We start from the raw sequence: 24,845 nt of genomic DNA, 5'->3' as shown, positions 1-24,845 counted from the left end.
TGACCCCTATCTTCCATAGTCGATGTCGACTCTGCTGTGATAGGGTTATTCTCATCTTCCATCACCCTGGGTTTCATTAAACTGATACTCTTTCGATTCCAGTCCCAGCATTTGTCTTCCATGATCACCACATCCCTACTCAACGTGACCCTTTCTTCAACTGGGTCGAAGAGTTTGTACGCCCCAGTTGGATGATAACCAATGAACACCATCACTTTACTTTTATCATCCAATTTCGATCGTCTCTGGTCTGGAACATGCATGTGTGCTAGTGAGCCAAATACTCTCAGGTGGCCAACTGTCAGTTTTTCTCCTGTCCACGCCTCAAGTGGAACTTTTCCTTCTAACCTCTTCGTGGGACACCTGTTAAGTATGTGAACAGCTGTGGACACTGCCTCGCCCCACAGCTTTCGTGGTAGATCCTTCCCCTTCATCATACTTCTGGCCAAATAAAAAATCATGCGATTCCTCCTCTCTGCCAGTCCGTTATGCTGAGGAGTGTATGGGGCAGTGACTTCATGTACAATCCCATGCAACCGACAGTGATCTTCAAAAGCCACAGAGGTGTATTCTCCTCCTCCGTCTGTCTTGAGTATCTTCAGTTGATTCCCACTTTCTCTTTCGACATGTGTTTTGAATCGAACAAATGTCTCCAGTGCGTCGCTCTTCGCCTTAATCAGATACACCCAAATCATTCTACTGAACTCATCGACAAAACAGATGAAGTATCTGTTTCTAGCAATTGTTGGCACCTCAACTGGACCACATATGTCCGAATGTACCACACCTAAGCAAGCTTTTACTCTCATTCTCAATTCATTCTTAAACGGTTTTCTCGTTTGTTTCCCCACCATACAGTTTCCGCACACTGTTTCTGGTAGGGCAATCTCAGGCAAGCCATGGACCATTTTCTCTGCACTAAGTTGTTGCAAACTTCTAAAGTTAAGGTGGCCATATCTAAAATGCCACAGCCAACTCTCGTCATCGTTCTTTACAGCAGCCAAGCACTCGGAGTGTTCTACAGCTTCCAGGCTAACCTGAAAGGTATTGTTCTTGGAGATCTTGTTTCTCAAGATCAGGTTCTTATCATTGTCAAAAAGCTCAACATTATTACTCTCCATCACCACCTTAAACCCCTTTTTGGTCAGCTGTCCAACACTCAAAAAGTTGCACTTCATATGTGGAACATACATCACACCCATGATTACAGCATGCGACCCATTCTTCCTCCGAATCATGACATCTCCCACGCCTTCAACTCTCAAAGTGCTGTCATCGCCAAACTTGACTCTACTCTTCTTTGTCTCATCAAAGTTGATTAGTCAGTCCCGATGATATGTCATATGATTCGAGCACCCTGAATCAAGATACCACATATCGCTTTGAGAGTTGCAGCTTTCACCTGAAGTAGTCACCATCAGAGTTAGAGGCTCTGAATCTGAATCTTCTTGAGCGACGTTTGCTTCTTTAACCTGAGGTCGCTTCTGTTTCCCTTCATCTGCATGACACTCTGATGCATAATGCCCATACCTGTTGCAGTTGAAACACTTTATGTTTCTTTTATCCTTCTTTGGATAACTCTTCTCTGCGTTTCCATCTTTCTCCATTGACACAGACCCATTCTCAGTCTTGTTTTTGTCAGACTTCCAATTTCCCTTTGATCGTTTCCCTTTCCATTTCTTTGAATTTTTCTTCTCATCATGTTTGAAATGGTGCCCTTTTAGAGCCTGTTCGTTGTTCTTGGCTGGGTTCCACTCCATCATCCTCATTTCATGAGCTTCCAGCGAACTCTGAAGCTCTTCAATCTTCATCTTGGAGAGGTCTTTTGATTCTTCTATCGCAACTACTATGTAGTCGAACTTTCGTGGGAGTGATCTCATGATCTTCTCCATGATAACAAGATCGTTGATGACTTCCCCGCACCCTTTCATCTGATTCATAATGATGAGTATCTTATTGAAATATTCACCAACCTTGTCACTGTCCTCCATTTGCAGTAATTCATACTGCCTTCGAAGAGTCTGAAGCTTCACTTTCTTGATCCTCTCCCCTCCTGTATGACAACGTACAAGGATTTCCCAGGCTTCTCTAGCAGTACTAACATTCTGAATCTTCTCGAAATGGGCATCATCAACACATTGATGGATGATGAAGAGAGCTCTGTTATCCTTCTTCTTGAACACAGACTTCTGCTCTTCAGTTGCACCAACACCAGGCTCACGATTACCACCTTCAATCACTTCACTCACATCTTGAAACTTGAACAACACCCTCATCTGTGTGCTCCACCTTGTCCAGTTCTTCTCCGTGAGTATTGGAAGATTTGCTGTGGAGATATCGCTTCCGGCCATTCTTCAAACACCTACTCTGCAAGAACTCAATTCTTGACAGTCACCTTTTCTCTTCTTGCTTCAGCTACACACAGACACACCGCACTGTGTTATGATATTCTTGAAGCACCACAGGTCTATACACAACCAGGCTCTGATACCAATTCTGTTGGAGAATTGGAAGAGAACTTCTAACAGCAGAGAAAGATTGAAAGGAATACTTCGTATTATTAGATAAAAAGCCAATGCAGCTTTTTATATAAAGCAACATATAATCCAACAGACAAAACGAAATAACAGAGTAACAAGAAAAGTTAACGGGTAAAACCCAACAGTTTTAACAGAGTTTGACTTGATACTCAACAATTAAATGTTTAAAAAATTTAAAATAATAAAAATCATAAATCATAAAATTAATTTTTGGATATATACAGTATACTTTTGATAGAAAAATAATAATTAAATTTAATTTGTCTGAAGTCATTTTCAGTTCAATTTAGATAAATTACTTTTTTTTTTCTTTATAGGTTTTATAATGTCAGTTCAACGTAGTTCATTTTATGGGTTGAAAAAGTAAGCATCTTACACACTTGAAAAGAAGAAAATGATCTTGATGAGAAAATGAAAATTAATGAACCATGAATATTGTCACACAAATTAAGTGAAAAAAGGAAAAAAAATAATTTAGAAACAAAATTATCAACTTGCACAGTTTAAAATTGTTCGGCTGGTGTACAGGTTGGCTTTTTCCTCATTCAAATTTTAAAGATAGGAAAAAGAAAAGGTTTGCAACTACAAAGTTCCAATTTTACCTAATTGCACGTATTTTGTTTTGCTTTAATTCTTTGATTTTACCTTCTATTTAGATTTTCTTGTAAAATTCAGTGTGTGTAAAAATGTGATCATAAACTATTTTTAGAATTTTTGTTAGTTGTAATTTTTATAAATATTTAACTTTGATTAATAATAAAACACAACTGCGATTTGCAGTGCCCATTTCATTTATTGATATATAGGTGCTGTGGAAATTTAGATGTTGTGATGCAGTTTAATAGTTTCGACACACATAGTGAGTTAGTTGATGAACAGAAAAAGCAATATCGGCCACGTGATAATAAGATACAAGAGCTAACCAACCAATTAATCATCTGTAACTAGTAGGATTTGAGAGAGGTTGGTCGTTAGTACCTTGCAATTTGACATAGGGATCAAAAGGAATAGAAACAGGTTTGGAACCAAGTAGCCTGCTATCATCAAAGAGTTCAATACCATATTTGTGTTGATTCATATGTATGCTAGACTTTAATCTAGTAATTTCAAGTCCCAAAAAATAGTTCAATGGATCTTTGATTTTAAACTTGATTTCTAAGACCTACTTGACAGATTGAATCTCAACTAAATCATTGCAAGTAAGAACAAGATTATCAACAGAAACTAACAAGGCAATTAATAAAAGACTTAACACTCGATTTTACAAATAAAGTTGGATCAGCAGAAGATTGCTTGTAATTAAGAGATAGAAGAGTGATAGACAAAACACTATGACATTTCTTTCTAGCTTGATTAAGTCCATAAAGGGATTAGTGCAAGTAGCAGACTTGAGAAGAACTGAGAGTAAGTAAACCAGGTGGAGGGAGCATATAAGTCTTTTCATGTAATTTCCCATAAAGAAAAGCATTATTGCTGTCTAGTTGTTGGAAGCATTCTGCAGAATAAGACACGAAAGCATAATTAAAATAAGTTGCAATTGAGGGTATGAATAATTTGTGAACCGAAATTAAATTTACACGAAATTCTGCTACGTAGAGAATGTCATAAAAAAATCAAAGATTCAAATGATAGAACAATACTATCTTGATCTCTCACAAATAACAAGGTATAAAACTTGGTGCCAGATTGAGCTCGTCCACCATAGAATATGCCACAACCTCGAGAAGAAGAATTACGACCTCTACCACGTCCACCACAGAAGGCTTTGTAATTGCCATCATGCTTCGGCTGTGAAGGGTGAATGACATCGATAGCTAAAGGTTGAGATTCATGGGAAATGTTAGCAATATCAATAATAGAATGAAATTGCCGTTCTTGTTGAATGACCATATTAAAAACTGCTTAATTTAAATGTTGTTTTCTATCAAACAAGTCTTTCATCTTCTATTCATCATATTGTGCTTTTCATACATATCTCCACATCATGGAAAAAATTTAAAACATATCTTAAGCTAATTTCAATATCTAGGAATTTTAAAACGATGGAATATTTTGTATGCCAAAATAACATTTAATTTCCGTATATACGAATTGGTTTTTTTAACTTAGTTTTATTATTATTAAATGTTGTTGGAGATTTCTTCTTTTTTCACTGTTTACAAAGTGAAAGGGGAAAAGGCCAATTGTCAATATTAAATGTTGACAGTTTGTTAAGTTGTGAATTGGGTTTCTAAATTGTTTTTTCCTTTTCTTTTCATTTAAGTTGTGTTGCATGTTTCATTCTTTTCATTTTCTCGTCTAGTGTTTAATTTAACAGTAATAGATTTGAACAGTAGAATGCTCAAGTTCTTTGGACCGTTTCATTTTCTTCTTTTAATATTTGAATAGCGCAGTCCTCAAGCTGTTTGGATCAATATCATTTTCTTCTTTTCATGTGTCAAACATGCTTAATTTTTCCAACTCATAAAATGGATTTCAAACATATCATTAACAATTTTAAAGACTTAATGGGTTAGTCTCATTTTCTTCCTTTGAAATGTATAACATGCTTAATATTTCCATTCCAGGATGAATTGGATTAGGACAGTCGGTTCTTTGGACCAATTTCACTTTTAAGTGTCTATGTTGGGAATTTTTAGAGTATTAAAATACGAGATATATAAGAAATATATTGTAGGAAAAAACAAGCTCTTATATTTTATTGATATATATATATATATATATATATATATATATATATATATATATATATGTATGTATATATATATATATAATATCAAATATAAAATATTTAGAAAATCTTAATCTAAAATAATAACTAATTTCTAAAGTTGAAAGATATTTTTAAAACAAAAATAATTTTTAAAAGCTATTTAAACAAAAATTATATTAAGTGAATATTTTGATACTTAAATGAGTTTTAATTTAATTATTCTTGTACCTTTCACGACAAGTTGTTCTCCATTTTCAATTCTTACTTTGGAAATATTTGATTTGTTGACCATCTTAAAAAATTCTTTATCATGAGTCATGTGGTTTATACAATAGCATGTTGTAATGAATAGTTCTTCCTCGGATTCATATTCAACAATCTTAACATTTTCTTGATGATTTTGAGATTTGCATATCTTTTCTACCATTGTGATATTTTACATTTGGCCTCCAACAATACTAATTGAGTTAGTGATTTTTTTTTCTTACAATAGAAACAATAAAGAAAAACATGTGTTGTTGTATTTGCTTCTTTAGTTGTTCTTAACTATAAAAGCATTCTCTTCGGTATGAAAATAAAGCACATTCCACTACATAATGATCTCTCATTAATCTTCCTTGTTCTTGTGTTTACAAGACATGTATCACTTCTTTTGTGTTTTCTAAAGAAGATATAAAGACTTCTTATTTTTTTGGCGTCGTCACCAACATTCTCTCAACTAAGTCTAAAATATGAAAACTCTTTTTTCAACAGTTCTATCTTGTTGGATATACCCAACAATTTGTTTGAGTATTCATTGATTGTCATAAACTCTTTCATCATTTGCATCTCAATCTCTCTTATCAAGTTTAAAATTATCATGCCTCAATTTTTCTTTCCCTTCATATTCTTCTTTCAAATAATCCCCAATTTTTTTCGTAAACTTTAGGGTTCAAATTCATTTGCGAATTCACAAACATGACATTGCCTTTGTCTTTATCTTCCTCCATGACTTCGATAAATTTAGTCCCGTTTACATTCTTACTGTCCAACCGACCCTAAGAATAATAAATTTGATACCACTAATAGAAATTTTTGAACAGTACAAAAAACATGACATATATAAGAGATATATTATATGGATGAACTTCTTATTATATCTCATAGATTTACCACACACACACATATATATAACAAAATGTAACAGAATATTAAATATAAAATATTTATAACATTTCAATCTTAATCTAAAATAATGATTAATTTCTAAAAACGAAAGATACTTTTAAAACTGAAATATTTTTTAAAAATTAATTTGAATAAAAAAGATATTAAGTAAATATTATCAAGTGTCTAACCTACCTAATTTTTCAAATTCATAAAATGAATTCAATAATAATGAATAGATTATAAGGTCTTTTTGGAATAGTAGTGTAATGCTTTCTCTTTTCAATGTGTTTCATTTTCTAACCAGTAAAATGAATATGATAAGGACTAGTTTATAACTTCTTTATTGTATTATTGATGAACTAATCTTTTAACTCAAATATAAAAAAGCAGTAAAATTTTATGTCTAAGACCTAGGGTTCGACATCAGTCCCAACGCCGTATGTAACGGTCTTTAGACGATGCAAAGCTTGACCTCCAAAAAGCCACTACCTCCCATATGAAGTTGATGGCAGAGAGGGACGGCCTGTTGGCCAATCGGGATTCGCTTCAGGATCGAGTAACAAAATTGGAGGCAAACAACAAGCTTCTGGGTGATGAGGTGGTGAACGAGCATCTGTTCGGTTTTGAAAAAGCGCTCGCCCAGTGCAACCTCCTCTTTCAAGTTTCCACCGACGATCCCCGCCTTGATGTGAGCATGATGGTGGTGGATGAGAAACTAGTTCCGATCCATGATCCTCCACCCTAACCTCCGACCGTCCCCAATGTTGAAGCTGCCGTTGAAGTAATCGCAAAGACCGATGGGGCTGATGTCCAACCCTAGGTCTTAGACATAGAATTTTACTGCTTTTTTACCTTTGTACCTTGTAATAGACTTATTTTAGATGAATACACACCTGTCGAGCACTTATTTCAGACGCATATGCCTCATTTAATTTCATGCTTTATTTATCACGTCTTCGCGAATGGTCCTTTATTGCCACTCGGTGTAGGTCTTAGGAGCTCTCTAGAAGCGTGCCCTAAGACCAAGGTGAGAGTTCACGAAAGAAATTTGCCTCACCCGCTCGGCTACTATGACATGATGAAGATTTCATGATGTGATGAAAATCATAATATTATTGATATGGAATAAAAAGTACAAGGTTCTTAGCTGAAATAAAATTTTAAATGCGACGCATTCCATGTATTGGGTATAGCCTTTCCCGTCGGATACTCCAAACGGTACGCTCCATTCTTTAAGTTTTCAACCACCCTGAAGGGACCTTCCCATTTCGTAGCTAGTTTCCCCGCCGCTCGATTTCGTCGGGCTTCGGCCGTTTTTCTCCACACGAGATATAAAATTGTTTTGAGATAGTTTTATTTTTCATCTTTTTGAGATTATTGGTGAGGTTAATTTTCTTACCCACATATTAGAAATTAGGAGATAATAACTATCTAACATAATACAAACTTATTCAATAATCTTCTAATACAGGAAAAAATCCAAACTAAAAGAAATTTAGGCATATCATAGAGTTTTGGAAAGCCGCAGCCGGTAGTTTCAAATATGGATATAAATGATGTCATGAAGCTTTCTAAACACAGGTGAAAAAGAAAAGACTGAATCATAATATTTCTCTCTCGCAGTATACTACTCTTGTTTACTCTCCCTTTGTTACTATTATCTGATATCAGAAAACCTATAATGAGTGCTTATGTCCTCAAAACGTTTTATGTTCTTCTCTTGGTTTCTTTTCTTGACTCGGGAATTACTATGATATTGAATAACTCAAGTGAAGCAAAGTGCATAGAGAGGGAGAGACAAGCACTCCTCAGCTTCAAACAAGGCCTCATAGATGACTTTGGCATACTCTCCACTTGGACCATCCATCACAATAATACTGATTGCTGCAAATGGAAACGCATTCACTGCAACCATCAAACTGGTCATGTACAACTGCTTCATCTTCATGGAAACTTCTACCATACACCGTATTTGAGAGGTGCAATCAATGTCACTTCTTTGATTCACTTGCAATATATTCAACATCTGGACCTCAGCAATAATTATTTTGTAATGAGTTACCTCCCAGAGTTTATGGGCTCCTTCGCCAACTTAAGATATCTCGATCTCTCCAATTCTTTTTTCTCGGGGAGGATTCCTTCTACACTTGGAAATCTCTCACAAATACGCTATCTGGATATTGGGGATAATTATATTTCGGGACAGATTCCTGTTCAGATTGGGAATCTCAAACACTTACACTATCTTGATCTTGGAGGATTTTATCTTTCCGGACAAATTCCTATTCAAATTGGGAATCTCAGAAAGCTACAATATCTGAGTATTGGAAGTAACAATTTTATATACAGAAGGCGTATGGAAAACTATATTTCAAATTCCCTTTCTGGAACAATCCCTTTTCGCATTGGGAATCTTCCACTATTGCATACTCTTCGACTAGGTGGAAATTTTGACATGAAATCTAAGGATGCAAAATGGTTGTCAACTCTCCATTCCTTAAGCATTCTTGAGCTGAGTTCAATGCATAGTCTTAGTTCCTCTCACCAGTGGCTACAAAGTATTAGTAAGCTCATTCCAAACTTAACAGAGCTGAGGCTAGTTGACTGTAATCTTTTCGATAATGATATTCAATCTTTGTTCTTTTCTCATTCCTCTAACTTTTCCACTTCTCTTACCGTTCTAGATCTATCTTCTAACATCTTGACATCATCAACACTTCAACTCTTGTTTAACTTTGGCCTTCATCTTCGAGAACTGTATCTTTCTCACAATAATATAGCCTTATCACCTTCTCCATGTCTAAATTTTCCATCTCTTAAGATCCTCGACCTCTCTTACAGTAATCTTGAGTCATCAATGTTTCTGGTTAATTTGAATATTAGCTCCAAACTACAAAAGCTTCACCTTGTAAACTGCAGTATTATAGATAGAACTTTCCTGGTTTCTTCTACAATGAATGCTTTTTCTTCTCTTTTATACCTTGATCTCTCCGATAACTTATTAAAAGCATGCTCTGTATTTCACTGGCTTTCTAACTTCACTACCAATCTTCGCACCCTTTACCTTGGTTATAATTTGTTGGAAGGTCCCATCCCAAATGAATTTGGGAAAGCGATGAACTCTCTTGAATATCTTTTTCTCTCAAATAACAAACTACAAGGCAAGATTCCTTCTTTCTTTGGTATCATGTGCAGATTACAGAGATTAGACCTTTCAAATAATAAGTTGAATGGCAAATTTTCGAGCTTCATTCGTAATTCTTCAAGATGCAGCAGACACATAATTCGGCAATTGAGCTTATCTTATAACAAAATTACTGGCAAGATACCCGAGAGCATCAAACTGCTATCTGAGTTGGAGATTTTATCATTGGAGGGGAATTCTTTAGAGGGTGATGTCACTGAATATCATATCTCTAATTTTTCCAAATTATATTTCATATCCTTGTCACACAACTCATTGTCTCTAAAATTTCTGTCTAGTTGGATTCCCCCATTTCAATTAAGTTATTTGGGTATAGCATCTTGCAAGCTAGGTCCGAGTTTTCCTAGTTGGCTCCAGACTCAAAATTCCTTAATCCAAGTAGATATATCTGATAATGGAATAAATGATTTTGTGCCAGAATGGTTTTGGAACAAGTTGCAAATTATGTACGAGTTGAATATGTCTCACAATAATCTCATTGATTCAATTCCTGACATGAAATTACAGCTTCCTTTAAAACTATCTATAAATTTAAATTCAAATAATTTTGAGGGAAAAGTGCCATCGTTTTTTCTACAAGCTTCCGAGCTCTTACTCTCTGCAAATAAGTTTTCAGATTTCTCATGTGGAAACGTCACAGCTGCATTGGCGACTTTAGATTTATCAGATAATCAAATAAAGGGGCAACTTCCAGATTGTTGGATATCGGTTGACCAATTATTGTTTCTTGATTTAAGCAACAATGAATTGTCAGGGAACATTCCTATCTCCATGGGCTCCCTCGTCAAATTGGAAGCTTTAGTTTTACGAAATAATAGTTTAATGGGTGAATTGCCTTCCTCGCTGAAGAATTGCATCCATTTAATTATGTTGGATGTGAGTGAGAATATGTTGTCTGGACCAATACCATCATGGATTGGAGAAAGCATGCAACAATTACAAATCTTGATCATGCGAGAGAATCACTTATCTGGAAATCTTCCCCTTCATCTATGTTATTTAAAGCGTATTCAATTATTGGATCTTTCTAAGAATAAATTGTCAAAAGGAATTCCAGCTTGCTTCAATAATTTTACTGCATTTTCTGAAAAGAGCATCAACAGAACTGAAGCAGAACGTCGTGTTCATCGGTATAATGGAACCTACTATGAAATTTATAAGGTTTTTGGTGGCAATGATTATAACTTTCATATAACGTGGATGTGGAAAGGCGTTGAACGCAGCTTCACACGTCCTGAATTGTTTCTTCAGAGCATTGATCTCTCATGTAACAATTTAATAGGTGAAATGCCGAAAGAGATTACATATATGCTCGGTCTAGTTTCTTTGAATTTATCAAAAAACAATTTGAGTGGAGAAATTCCTTTTGAGATAGGAAAGTTAAGTTCACTTGAATCGCTCGACTTGTCAAGAAATAAATTCTATGGGAGAATTCCTTCGTCTCTTTCTGAAATGGATTTTCTCCAAAAATTAGACTTGTCACACAACTCTCTTTCGGGAAGAATCCCATTGGGAAGACACTTGGATACATTTGATGCCTCTTGTTTTGAAGGAAATACTGATCTTTGTGGGAAACCACTTGAAACAAGTTGTCATGAAGATGAGACAGTGATAAAGTCTAAAGGAGGAGACGTCCATGATGAAGATGATAATTCGGTTTTCTATGGAGCATTATACATGAGCTTTGGACTAGGATTCTTCACAGGCTTTTGGGGGTTATTAGGGTCATTACTACTTTTGCAACCATGGAGAATTGCTTACTTGACTTTATTGAATAGACTGATACACTATTTACTTGAAATAGTTGTATTGAATATAGCATAGTGCCAAAGATGACTCAGACTAATAGGTACATAATTCTACTAACTTCTTTCTTTGAATTTTATAATACTTATTTCTCTCTTCAGTTAAGTAAATCAGTAACTATGTTTATATTGAAATTCAGAATGAATGTGATTGTTATAGAGTTTAATTATTTTAATTACTTATCCTTGCTAATTAATAATAGCACCAAAAAAGTACTTTCATTAATTGTATGTCTCTCTCGGCTACATAGATATTTTCATCAATTTTGTTAAACATTGATTTTCCTATTCTGGCTTTACTAATGGGAGTTTCCTTTTCCATAAATGATATATCTTTGGTTGGTATAAAGAAATTATTGATAGTTCGATCTGTTTTGAGAAGTTTTATTGTTTTCAAATGAAGTATGCTTAGACCATTTTCAAGGTTCTTATATGCCATCAACAGTAGTAGACGCCGCCACCGCCAGTAGTAGTAAATGTAGTGGCAGAGACAATAAGTATTTTTCCTAAAAAAGAGCCTTAGAATTTAAATACCATATTGAATGTAATAAAAATTACCTATATGATTAATCTCTCTTCATTTAAATATATACATGAAATATTATATTTGTAATAAAAAATATATAAATTAAACTCAAAATACAAATTTAAAATAATAACAAACAAATACAAAATCAAAGTAAAATAAAAATAATATAACTAACCCATAAACTTAATCGTGTTAAACTCCAACAATAATATTAAATTTTAAAGTCCATTCTAGCCTACCAAATCAAATTGACCATATATTAAATATGCTTTTGTTATAATCAGTGTATCGCTGTTTCTCACAAATTGAATATTTTATGATGGTTTTTAAAATGTTTGACTTGATGCATTGATTACAATCAAACATATTTGACGCCACTCGTGCTTTCAAATAATATACACATCATTTGAAATAAGAATTAGAAAAATAAGAAAAAAATAACATCTGTGTCAACATTCAATAAATATGATATGCTATTTTGTGTTATATATATATATATATATATATATATATATATATATATATATATATATATATATATATATATATATATATATATATATATATATATATATATATATATATATCGCTGCCTATCAACATAAATTAAATCAATGAATAAATTGATATATACTCTTAAAATTAAATTAAGTCGAGTTTTATTTAGTTCTTAGCTGTTTTAAATAGACATTTTCATTCACCAAAAAATAAATTATTATTTCACATATTTTTCATGAAGTAAATAAATTAAGATAACCAACTATGGAAGATGCATAAGTATATTAAAAAGAAAAAGAAAGTTATTTAATGATGCTCTGACAACATACTAAATGTGTCATATTTACCCGTATGAGAAATTAAAATCCAAAGTTTAGAGATTGAGACTCTTATTCTTATTATTGTATTTTTCTGTAGTTCGATTTTAAGTAGAATCTATTTACTTATTTATCATAGTGAGATCAACTTAGGCAATCAATAATTAAAGGTCTTAGGACCAATTTCATTTTCTTCCTTTGTTTAACATGTTTTTTTTTTTCAACTACAAATTAATGCTTAAGGTCTTTGGACTAGTTTCATTATCTTCTCTCCAAATATCCAAATGTATATGTTTCTTAGTTTTTTTTATCCGATTAAACGGATGGATTGATTAGAATACTTAATTCTTTATTTGGACAAATTTCATTTTATTTTTTTATATACATAATGAGATTAATTTTTCTAACCTATAAAATGGAGTCCAATAGGACAAGTATAACTTAGGAGTTTTCGACTAGTTTTATTTCTCTTTCTTCCAAGTGTAGTGTGGAAGAAGAAGAGTTGGCGTTAGTGGTAGATGAGTTTTTTTTTCTTTTTTCTAACTCATAATTTGTACTTCAATTTTAATTTCAATGTATGTACTTCATATATTTTGATATAAATATAAATTTAATATTATATTTAACTAGCAATTTGATGATCCATCTACATGTTTTATTTATTTAAAAAAAATTTCACTACTACAAATTTATTCATTACCGAAGGATTATTACCGAAGGCCTCTTACCCCTCGGTAAAAATGACAATACCGAAGGATTTCCCGACGGTCATTAAAGTTGGTCATTACCGAAGGCTTTTGCCCTTCGGTAATACACACACGATTTACCGAAGGCTTTTGGCCCTCGGTATATGCATTCACTTGATAAAATCTGAATTTGGGATTTCCCTCGTCCATTTTCCAAATGCTTTTTGGGAAAGCTTCTCCCAAATTTTCACTCCCGTCCCCGCGCCACCGCCACTCTTCCTGGGATTTCCCTCTTCCATTCACCGGAACCGGACGTCCATGCACCACCGCCACCAGCGCCCACCGGAGATTTGTAACCTCGCTCGCCTTAACCGCGCGTTTCGCGGCGCCGCCTCCTCGGACTCAGTCTGGGAGGCCAAGCTGCCGCGCAACTACCAGGATCTGTTGGATCTGTTCCCGCCGGAGCGCCACCGGAATCTCTCGAAGAAGGACATTTTCGCGCTCCTCTCACGGCCCCTGCCCTTCGACGATGGCCACAAGGTGGGTGGTGCTCTCCAGGTCAGTTTTTTTTGGTTAGTTAGGGGCTGCTGAAACTTTTAGGGATTTTAGTGATTGTTTAGGGTTTTGCAGGAAGTGTGGCTGGACAGAGTCACGGGAAGGGTTTGCATGTCGATTTCGGCGAGGGCGATGGCGATTACTGGAATTGATGACCGGAGATATTGGAATTGGATTCCTACTGAAGAATCTAGGTTAGATTTACTTGTCTTTAAAGTTGTATCACGAGAAAGAAGAAGGATACACTGATGATAATGTGTTTCTTGTTTGATTCTAAAGAAAATGGAAAGAAAATATGAATGTTGACGTGTGGTCTGATATTTCAAGTCAAAATGTTTGTGCGTGTATCTTAAATTAAGCCGAGTAATGTAGTAAAACATAATTGTTTGATGTGAATTAATTATGAAGGTGATAACCCTCAGACCGTGAAGACAAGTATGAGGCAGTGGGCTCAGGTTGTTGGATGTGCAGTGCGTCAAAGAAGCTGCGTGTGATTGATATAAATAGGCCTTCGGTAATTACCGAAGGCTTTAGGCCCTCGGTAATTACCGAAGGTCAAAAGCCTTCGGTAATTGTTAGCGACAAGGGATTTACCGAGGACTGATTGGCCGTCGATAAGCCGTCTGTAAATGGCATTTTCCGAGGGCTTTTGCCATTTTCCGAGGGCTTTTGACCTTCGGTAATACCCTTTTTTTTTTTGTAGTGTTTCAACAAACATATATATAAATAAATACATTAAATGTAAATAATTGTAGTTGAAAAAATATACGAATGCTTAGTAATAAATGAGTATGAAAATTAATTTTAATAGTTTCGAAATCTATGTTACAAGATGAGACCAATTCATCATATGTCCATTCCATATTTCTATAAGATATAAAATAATATTAAACATCTTAAAGTAGAATTGTTCTATTCTTTTATATATTTTGGTCTTCTTATTTATCGATTAAATTAATTTTAATTACTATTTTGGTTCTCATAATGATAATAATTAAGTTTTATCAATTAATTTTTCTAAAAAAATAATTATCATATAACAAATTTTTATAAATTTTCATTTCAAATATTTTAATTTCTTATTATATTTCTCTTAATCCAAACAATCTCCCTCTTCTTCTTTAAATCTATCCAAATTCACTCCTCCAAATTCATTAATCTTGAAAAACAAACCCTTGTCTTTTTGGACCATATTCGTTTTCTTCTTTTCAAATTTCTACAACGCTTAGTTTTTCTATCCCATAAAATGGATTGATTAGGACAGTTAGTAGCATAAGTCTTTGCACCAATTTCGTTTTCTTCTTTTCATGTATCTATCGTGTTTAATTCTTTTTTATCCCATAAAATGGACTCGAATATGTTAAGTATGACTTAAAAGTTTTAGATCAGTTTTTTTTTTTTCCTTTTCTTTCTACTGTATTTAATTTTAATGGAGTGGGCTAGTACAACCATAAGTTTATTCATATAATTATAGAATTACATTTTTTTACATCTATGAATTAGTCTATTGTAACATCCCAAAATACAGTAATTACCATAAGTCAGAATTAATTACAATTAACAGTAAATCAATGCAGTCTTTATATAAACAGCGATTTAAAAGCCGAACGGCTTAGAGTGCAGAGTTACAATATACAAAACGAAAACAGTGAAAGCTAATAACGAACGGTATTACAAAATAAAATAACCGAACGTATAAACCAAAAGCGGACGTCCTATACTAGAAAGAAAAGACGGACGTCCTACGGCTCCGCTTTCACTTCCACTTCAACTAAATTTTCCTCCTCGATAACGTCTTCCAGAGTTGTCTCGCCTTCTGCTCACATCCACACGGATGATCATTGCAAGACAGGACGAACGTACATAGACAAATGGACAACACAAGGAAAAACGAAAGGGTAAGCTTATATAATTTAAGATATACATTAACACATACAATGAACATATCATTCCACACAATCACATAGTTTAGCATATAACATCATGTAACATTGTATAAATATATATTTATAAGACGACCGTCCGGACTGTATGAAACCGTGTAGCTACAGGCGTCCTCGCACCCGAGTGGTGTAGTAGCCGGGATATACCTAATCAGCTGCCACTCGAGGTTAGCCCGTTCTTACGTCGCCCATGTTAACTTATGGACTAAGGACCTCCTGCCATTCCCACACATGAACTACTCCCCTCTACGTGAAGATGAGTGTCACGGAATATCAGGATAGACCAAGCCTGGCTTAGCTTATCCACAGTCATACTTTACCAAATTTAATATTCAAATATATATAAGAGACGTTCCTCCATGGAACGCTCGTTCAAATCCCATACTCATAGAATCACTCATTATAGTGTTCGCATGGTAATATCTTATAATTTATCATCATTCTCATAGTTAACTTTAAGAGCATAAAAGGACGAACGTTCAGTCCTTTGAAGAATTTAGGACGAACGTTCAATTAAAGTAATGGATGGACGAACGTGACTCTCTGTTTGGTCAGTTAAATGTACTGACTCTATTGAATGTAATGATACTTAGAAATTTCATAATAAAGAAGATATTGGACCAGATTCAATGTACCAAGGATGGTCAATAATACTTAGAATTTTCTTTGTAAAATTTTGTATATAAAGAAATGATACCAGTATTTGAACGAACGTAAGAGGATGAATACTGTAATATTTGAACGAACGCTATTTACATTCGTTAAGGAATCAAAGATAAGGACGAGCGTTCAATCTAAGACCGAACACTTCATTAAAACGAACCCTTAGGTAGATGACCAAGAATCAATCATGACGTACGCTTAGAATAAGTCCGAGCGCTCTTTAGGACGAACGCTTGGTTTAAGACCGAGCATTGTTTAGAACGAACGTTCGGTATAAGACCGAACGTTACCTATTTTAAAGTGTAATGTATTTATATACAGTTGAGCTGAAACGAACGCTCAGACATTTAATTGGGGACGCTCGTTCTCAAACCGAATTCTTCCCAAATGAAAGAATTCTACTCTAAGTCTTTTTCAGGGAAAAACCGAACAGTATAAGACCGTACGATTGACGAACGTAATTTATCATAGGGAGAGTTTATCATATCCAGATTTTCCAACTTTCTTAACTTTAACATTTTTCATACGATTCATACTTTATAAATTCATATCCACATTAATTTACATACTATACAGATTTCATTACAATAATAAATCCAACTATACTATAGTCATACACCTTTCATACGAATCCAATTCAACATGCATTTCAACCAACAGAAGACATATTCAAACAGCACAACAGGGTTCGTTCATGCAGATCCAGAATAGCACATATACATATATTTCATACAGACAACCCATATCATGCCTTCATATAATCATACAAGTATAAATTAAACATATAAGCTTCCCTTACCTGGATAGCAGTGTACGCCCTAATGCAAAAGTTGGGTTTGTCTCTTACAGCGTTCTACCCTCAGTTTCACTAGACACTTTCACTTGATCTAAATACCAAAATCAGAGATTACTCAGATACCGTCCATGCATGAACCGAGAGCATGGTTTCATATGAAACCCTAAATGGACAACTACTAGAGAAGGGAACTTACCAGCTTAGATTCCAATTCTCTTCGGTCCAAAAGGAAGATCACAGCTGGACGAACGTTCCTACGGTTCTGAAATGGAATTCGGAGAAAAGCTTGGTGAGTTACAGTAGAGAGAAGTTTGGGAGTTCTAGAGAGAAGGTGGAGAAAATGAAGGGTTGAGTTCAGAGGTAGAAGATGAGTGGTGCAGGTGAGAGAGGGTTTTCAAAAATCTAGTTTTGTTAAACTCACGTTCGTTTGAACGAACGTCTCCCAAGCCGACACCTGCACACCAAACTCTGAATTGGAAGCTTCTCCCGCGACAGGTGGCGTGTGTGCATGTGGTGCAAAGTGCGTTTTTAATGCTTTCAGAGGAATGATGTGGCTCGGTTTTCAGTGCACAGCAGAGTAATGTATCAGATTTGGGAGTGGGTTTTAATGAAATAAGTATTGATTGTGGTGTGTATTAATTTGATGTGACAGAAAATTATTACTGCTAATTATTTAGGGTCTCACATCTATCATCTCCTATCATAACTTAATAAGTTAATTTATCACTCCAAAACTTATAAATGAAGAATCTATTCACTGGCTTTATCAACAAAAAATAGTAATTTATTACTTAGTTTCTTAAAAGAGACTGAAAATGGATTTTATTACGACCGACAAAGGTTAAAAAGGATAAGTAGTAACAGATAAGATCGAATATCATTTATTAAGAGACTCACGTAAACTAAATAATCAATAACTAATCTAGACTAAATATAGTTCCATATTATGTGTAGTAAAGTACATTGATAAATAAATGTAAGGATAAACTTCAGATGTTAAAGTCACTTAAAAAATGGAAAAGGTTATAAAATGTATGGATTTGTATTGTTGAGGTTAGATTTCAGTGATTTCACTCTCATACATATTAAAACTCACATCTCTATTAATGTATTAATGTCAACCCTCAAGTCTAATTAAAACCTAATCTCTTAGTAGAATGAGTTTAGGTTTCTTTATTAAGAGTCAATCCCTTAAACCTTTAATAAACAAACCTACTTTATCAACTAGGGTTTAAGACAACCAATGAGTCCAGCTTCATTCCTAAATACAAACTCCATTATCACTAGTAAAAAATTGGGTTTTTACAGCGCACATTATGCCACGGTTCACTAGAAACCGCAGCATAATGGTGCGCGGTGGCAGTTTTGTAAATAAATCGAAGGAATATGCCGCGGTTCAGAGGGGAACCGCGGCATATACGCCAGTCAACCATCCCCTTTGACGCCACGTCTGAAAAAAAAATTAAATAACAGCCTATATGCCGCGGTTCTCTGGAAAACCGCGGCATATACCCCTGCCAATTTATTGCAGGGGCTGACTGAGTCAGAGAATTTCAGAAGTTACAGGGGTATATGCCGCGGTTCTGAGACTAACCGCAACCTATTCTCCTACCTGAAATAAATTTAAAATGAATTTGAAATATTTAGAGGAATGTACCGCGGTTGCCCTCCGAACCGCGGCATATAGTTTAAAAATAATTTCAAAAATGCCATCTTATACCGCGGTTGCCGCCGAACCGCGGCATATAGTTTAAAAATAATTTCAAAAATGCCATCTTATACCGCGGTTGCCGCCGAACCGCGGCATATAGTTTAAAAATAGTTTCAAAAATGCCATCTTATACCGCGGTGAAGTAGTGAACCGCGGTAGATTCCCCAGTCAGAGTTAAAAAATAAAACTTTGGAACAGTATCGTCTTGTTCGCGCAAATGTTGAATTCATATACACTAATTAATATGAATTGTCTTTTGCAGAGATTCAAGACACTACTATATGCAAGTCTGTTTTGTGGTAGTGGATATCACAAAAACAGACCTGCAATTTTAAAAAACTGCAGGGGAATATGCTGCGGTTGTAACCCCAACCGCGGCATATAGTGGACAAATTTTTTTTTTTAAAAAAAGGATTTAGGCAGCGGTTCTTTCGACAACCGCGGCATATTCCGCAACCTATATACCGCGGTCATAACCGCGGCCTAAAGTCTCTGACTTACTACCGCGGCTGAATATGCCGCGGTTCGTAAACCGCGACGTATAGTGAAAAATAACCGCGGTAAAAGCCCCTCGCTGCACTAGTGTATGTATCTTGTTCCAAACCTAGGTTTCAAAAGATATTTTCTAAAATATCTAATGATCCAAGCACCAAGCTATGAATGGCAACCATTGATAATTGCTTACTTGACTTTGTTGAATAGACTGATACACTATTTACTTGAAATGGTTGTATTGAATATAGCATAGTGCCAAAGATGACTCAGACCAATAGGTACATAATTCTACTAACTTCTTTCTTTGAATTTTATAATACTTATTTCTCTCTTCAGTTAAGTAAATCAGTAACAATGTTTATATTGAAATTCAGAATGAATGTAATTGTTATAGAGTTTAATTATTTTAATTATTTATCCTTGCTAATTAATAATAGCACCAAAAAAGTACTTTCATTAATTGTATCTCTCTCTCGGCTACATAGATATTTTCATCAATTTTGTTAAACATTGATTTTCCTATGCTCTTATTCTGGCTTTACTAATGGGAGTTTCCTTTTCCATAAATGATATATCTTTGGTTGGTATAAAGAAATTATTGATAGTTCGATCTGTTTGAGAAGTTTTCTTGTTTTCAAATGAAGTATGCTTAGACCATTTTCAAAGTTCTTATATGTTGCCTTATGTAGTCTAATGGGTTCAAATAATTTAGTTTACCACTAAAATTTGGTCTCCGAATTTTTCCCCATCATTAATGATTGTTGTACAAATTTTATCACAAAATTTGCAATTTATAGCAATTTGCTTCATTTAGTATATCACTAATACTTGTTTCCCAACAAAGTTCCATCATTTTATTAACGTTTGTCTAAATTTGTGCACAAAATTTACAGTTTAGTGATTTGCTTTAAGACTCCATTGATAAGTGTGAAAAAGACTTATTTTTACACTTATAAATGAACTAAATCTAGTAATTATTCATGTTGTTATTCCGTGAAAGTTGTAATAAGAAGTAGATGTTATGTAAAACATTGTAAGGAAAGATTGTATTATTTGAACTCTTGTCAGTCAATTCTCGCAAAGCGCAAGCCATAACTCGCACAGCTATAAGGAGGACATTGGCACAACGTACCAGTACCTATGCGCTGAACGAATACCATCAGTTGAATTGCAGCAGTTAAGAAAATTTGCACAACGCATACACACATGTGCGCTGAGCAAATTAATGAAGTTAAGTGGCTTAAAAGGATGTGATAGAAGGACATAAACTATCTTCTGACACACAAACAGAGCACAAAAAAGACTGGAGAACTTGAGGAGACGCTCAAGAGACACTTCAAGACATCAAGACTTCACTTTCTGCAAGGAATTGCGTACGTTTTAGATGTGTAGGAGAGACTAGTTTTTTTGTTCATTGGAATTGGTTGTATGACAATACATTAATGTTCAGGATGTTTGAATAAATAATGTATTTTGTTCAGGATGTTACTGTAATGTTAGTCAAAGACCAATTTCAGTGATATTTATTCCAATTTTACAATCTTGAATTTTTACATTGTTAATTTGATGCTATTTTTCAAAGTTGAAATCAAATGTTGTTATCAGTAATTGATTTTGATAAATAATCTTGAAAGAATAATGTGACTGAAATTTCCTTGGGAGAACGATATTTTATTTATTCACTGTATTACTTGGAAAAAATTTGATATACTTGCAAAAAAGTTATCATGTTTTTATTCTAAAATGAAAGCATTACAAATTGTTGGCAGTGTAAGATTATTAGTTAAAGTTTCATGAAGCTTTAATGATTTGATACTGTGTAATTAGATAATCTATTTTTTAATTTTAATTTTAAGTCAACAATGTGAGAATTCCTAATAATGTGAATCTTTTACATTCCATCTTGAAAACTGATGATTGTTAGTGGCTTGTCACATTTAGTTATAGCCAATCGAAATTTGTATTTGTAAGAAAAAAATGTGAGATATCCCAATAAGTTGTACTTGAGCATATATTGAATCTCATCTTAACCACCTTTTTAAGGATGATCATGAATTTGATTATTGAAAATGCGGTCATTTAGATTCAATAAAATAGATTGAATATAAAATTCAGATTCATTTTTGTTTCTGCTGGAATAGGACGAGGAAAACTCCTGTTGCTTCCACTTGGGAATGCTCTGCCTTCGCCGATCGGTCCTCCTTACTCCAGACTTACCTTCTGGATCTTCCACTCTCAATGCCAAAATGGGGGTGACCTGCAGGAAACACTCTGACGCTTAAGTCATAATTTAACTTCGCAAGTCTAGTCAAAATCAGAAATCAGAGACTTTACCTTTTTAATCAATTATTATTTATAGGGTTTGAAGGAATATCATCCATTAATTTACGTCTTAATGATGATCAATGCCAACCTTAACTGCTCCACAGTGAGAGTTACATCATTAATTATGCATTCATTGACATTCAAAGGTTGTCTCCAGCAAATGACTGGAGAGTTCACGAGTATTATTCTAGTGTTCGACCAGGAATGATTGCCTTCCATCGCCCTTGCGTGTCCGGTCGGTCTAACCTCAGTAGTAACACTTCCATCGTCCTCGGCCGATCGGTCTAATCTACTCAGTAGTAACAATTTTAATTTCACTCTAGATTAATTTGGATTGTTTTTCAATTCAATATAAATTAAATTTACTTTGATAATTTGATTAATTATGATCAATAATGAATTTTGATATGGGATCCATCGAATTATGTTTGACAAGTCCACTTCCTCTTTATCCAGCCATGCACTTTATTTGAGTTTGGCCCTAGTAACATTTACTCCAAAAGCAAAAGAATGGTCTTTTTGAAATAGTTTTATTTTCCACATTATGTGATTATTTGTGTGGTTAATATTCTTAGCCATGAATACAAATTTGGAGATATTAATTATATAAGTCAATACAACTAATACAAGCATCTACTCGTTCACATATGATATAGATTTTTTTTTTCCAATGCAAATATCATAAAAATATGTTTCAAACTTTATTCCAAAAGTGTCCTAATAATAAATGAATTATGAAGTTAATCTTACATGTTTATTGTCACTAAAAAAGGTTACCTTTGTATATATCGATGAATACTTCTATTATTCATAATTTGTTGTAAATTATGTATATTATACAAGAGAAAAACAGATATATAGATAAGATTAAACAATTTTGCATATAGTTATTTCTAAAGATAAAATCTCAAAAACCTTCAAAATGTTTAATGTAAACGTAGAAAAATAAAATTGTATTAGCTATTCTTATTGAATATAGTGAAAATTATGTATGAGATTAATCTTTTTTGTGTTGTATATACACATAGGGTATTCTATTAATAATAAAAGAAATATGGGTTAAGTCCAAAATACAAATAAGAAATAATAACAAACTAATTAAGATAAAATATAAAAAATAATATATCTAACACTCTGTCTCAAGTGGGTGCATACAAATCGTACGTACAGAGCTTGTTACTATAATATAGTCAACAAAGACTTAGTGAAAATATCTGTTTTTGCACTCAAATGACATCAAATTATTAATGATTTGCGAAGACGACATAAAAGACCAAATACCAAACCAAAAGACTCTCCCTAACCATAAATCTAGGAGGTTGCTTCATATAAATCTAGGAAACAAAGTATATATGGATGGGTGAAACACAATAGTGACAAAGGGAGATTAGAAGATACAACAACGGAAGAAGTCATTGATGAACAGAAAAGAAAAACCTAAAAAATCCGAACGCTCTAAATAGCTACCTAACAAGAGACAAGACGTGAGACCATGCACGACGAACTTGAAAGACCGATTCCTAAGGGGAGACAAAATACACCACCGAGCACTACGAAAAAATGGAGCATATCCACAACTTCAAATGGTACTGAGAGCGCATATGAGCTTCGATGTTGATGACATGATGGTTGCCTGGCCTAAACGATTAAAATCGTGTCATTGTCGGTCAAAACTGAAACTCTGGTATTGGTAACGGTAGATGACAGAGCCGCCAACCGTGATAGACGACGCGACCACCAACAGTAACAGATGTAGTGACAAAGACAACAAATATTTTTTTAAAAAGAGCCTTAAATTCTAAGTACCATATTAAATGTAATAAAATACCATATAAACTTACTCATATTTTAAACTACAATGATAATATTAAATTTTAAAGCTCATTTTAGCCAATCAAATGAAATCACCGTATATAAACTTACTCATATGTTAAACTCCAACGATAATATTAAATTTTAAAGTTCATTTTAGCCGATCAAATCAAATCACCATATATTAAATATGCTTTGTTATAATCAGTGTATGGCTGTTTCTTACAGTTGAATATTTTCTGATAGTTTTTAAAATGTTTGCTTTATGCATTGATTACAATCAATCATGTTTGACACCACCCGTGCTTTGAAATAATGGATCGTGATATTCTAACAACAAAATTTTAACACATTCTTAACAACGCCAGGTGTCAGTAGTGCATTGGTCTAATTTTTTTTCTTTTATTTCTGAAATTGTGACATTGAAATTGATGAGAGCTTCAGAAAATTTGGGATTCCAAATATACCCTTTGCTCTAATTCATTAGAAATCATCGCTATCTTTCTTCCTTCTCGTTCACCATCTTCGTTCTAGCTCTCCCTTTTGGTTTTCAGTCTCCCTCTTCCTTGTGGTTGTCGCTCTTCCTTGTTGTTACCCTTGTATGTTTTCATTACATCTCTTCGTTTTGGTCAATTTCATCCTCTTTGTTGAATGCATTGTGCAAAATGGCAAGTTCCGGTAACCATGGTCCTTTGACGAGTAAGGTAAATGCATTCTTCCTTCATTTTGTACATTGCGTTTTCGGTTTGGATTTTGGGTTTTCCTTGTTAAATTTTTTGTTGTTTTTGTTTCAGGGCTTTTATGTTTTGGTTATTTTGTTTGTTGTTGATGCAGTTAAGGGTTAGTCACTCCTTTTTAACAAAGTATATTTCTACTTTGAACGAGCATTTGACAGGGGAGCACCGGTCATTGATTGTGGAGATGGTGGACAGAGTGTTTTATGTAAAGAATCGTCCATGAACATTGGATTTTTTTCCCTGGGAGGCATGTCCACCAATCCACCTCCAATGAAGACTTATATGAGGAGTGGTCACGAAGGCGTTACAAGAGCAGAGTGCTTAGGACTCCTTACACTCGATTTCTTAGAATAAAATATGAGTGAT

At 34.1% G+C, this 24,845-nt stretch overlaps 2 protein-coding genes and 1 pseudogene across 3 annotated transcripts; 2 read left to right on the top strand and 1 right to left on the bottom strand.

Moving 5' to 3' along the window:
* Positions 1-1,322: 1,322 nt before the first annotated feature.
* Positions 1,323-2,351, bottom strand: LOC148197254 (uncharacterized). Its single transcript, XM_088093647.1, has one exon. The coding sequence runs from the start codon at positions 2,349-2,351 to the stop codon at positions 1,323-1,325; it is 1,029 nt and encodes a 342-aa protein (XP_087949773.1).
* A 5,686-nt stretch (positions 2,352-8,037) lies between these two features.
* LOC148197253 (receptor-like protein EIX2) lies at positions 8,038-11,431 on the top strand. Its single transcript, XM_088093364.1, has one exon. It carries the CDS (start codon positions 8,084-8,086, stop codon positions 11,429-11,431), a length of 3,348 nt encoding a protein of 1,115 aa, XP_087949490.1. The 5' UTR covers positions 8,038-8,083.
* Positions 11,432-13,436: 2,005 nt separating this feature from the next.
* Positions 13,437-14,246, top strand: LOC148197252 (F-box protein PP2-A15 pseudogene; annotated as a pseudogene). Its single transcript, XR_015780490.1, has 2 exons — positions 13,437-14,000; positions 14,073-14,246. The product of XR_015780490.1 is annotated as an F-box protein PP2-A15 pseudogene (transcript).
* The last annotated feature ends 10,599 nt before the right edge of the window (positions 14,247-24,845 follow it).

Source organism: Vigna umbellata, chromosome 6, assembly GCF_029865625.1.
Source record: "Vigna umbellata cultivar VRB3 chromosome 6, Vumbellata_1.0, whole genome shotgun sequence".
NCBI classification, from domain to species: Eukaryota; Viridiplantae; Streptophyta; class Magnoliopsida; order Fabales; family Fabaceae; genus Vigna; species Vigna umbellata.
This window is presented reverse-complemented; position numbering and strand designations above follow the sequence as displayed.

What these genes read in the sequence shown, in the direction of transcription:
- LOC148197254 (XM_088093647.1), bottom strand. Translation starts at nt 2,351, where the DNA reads ATGGCCGGAAGCGATATCTCCACAGCAAATCTTCCAATACTCACGGAG.
- LOC148197253 (XM_088093364.1), top strand. Translation starts at nt 8,084, where the DNA reads ATGAGTGCTTATGTCCTCAAAACGTTTTATGTTCTTCTCTTGGTTTCT.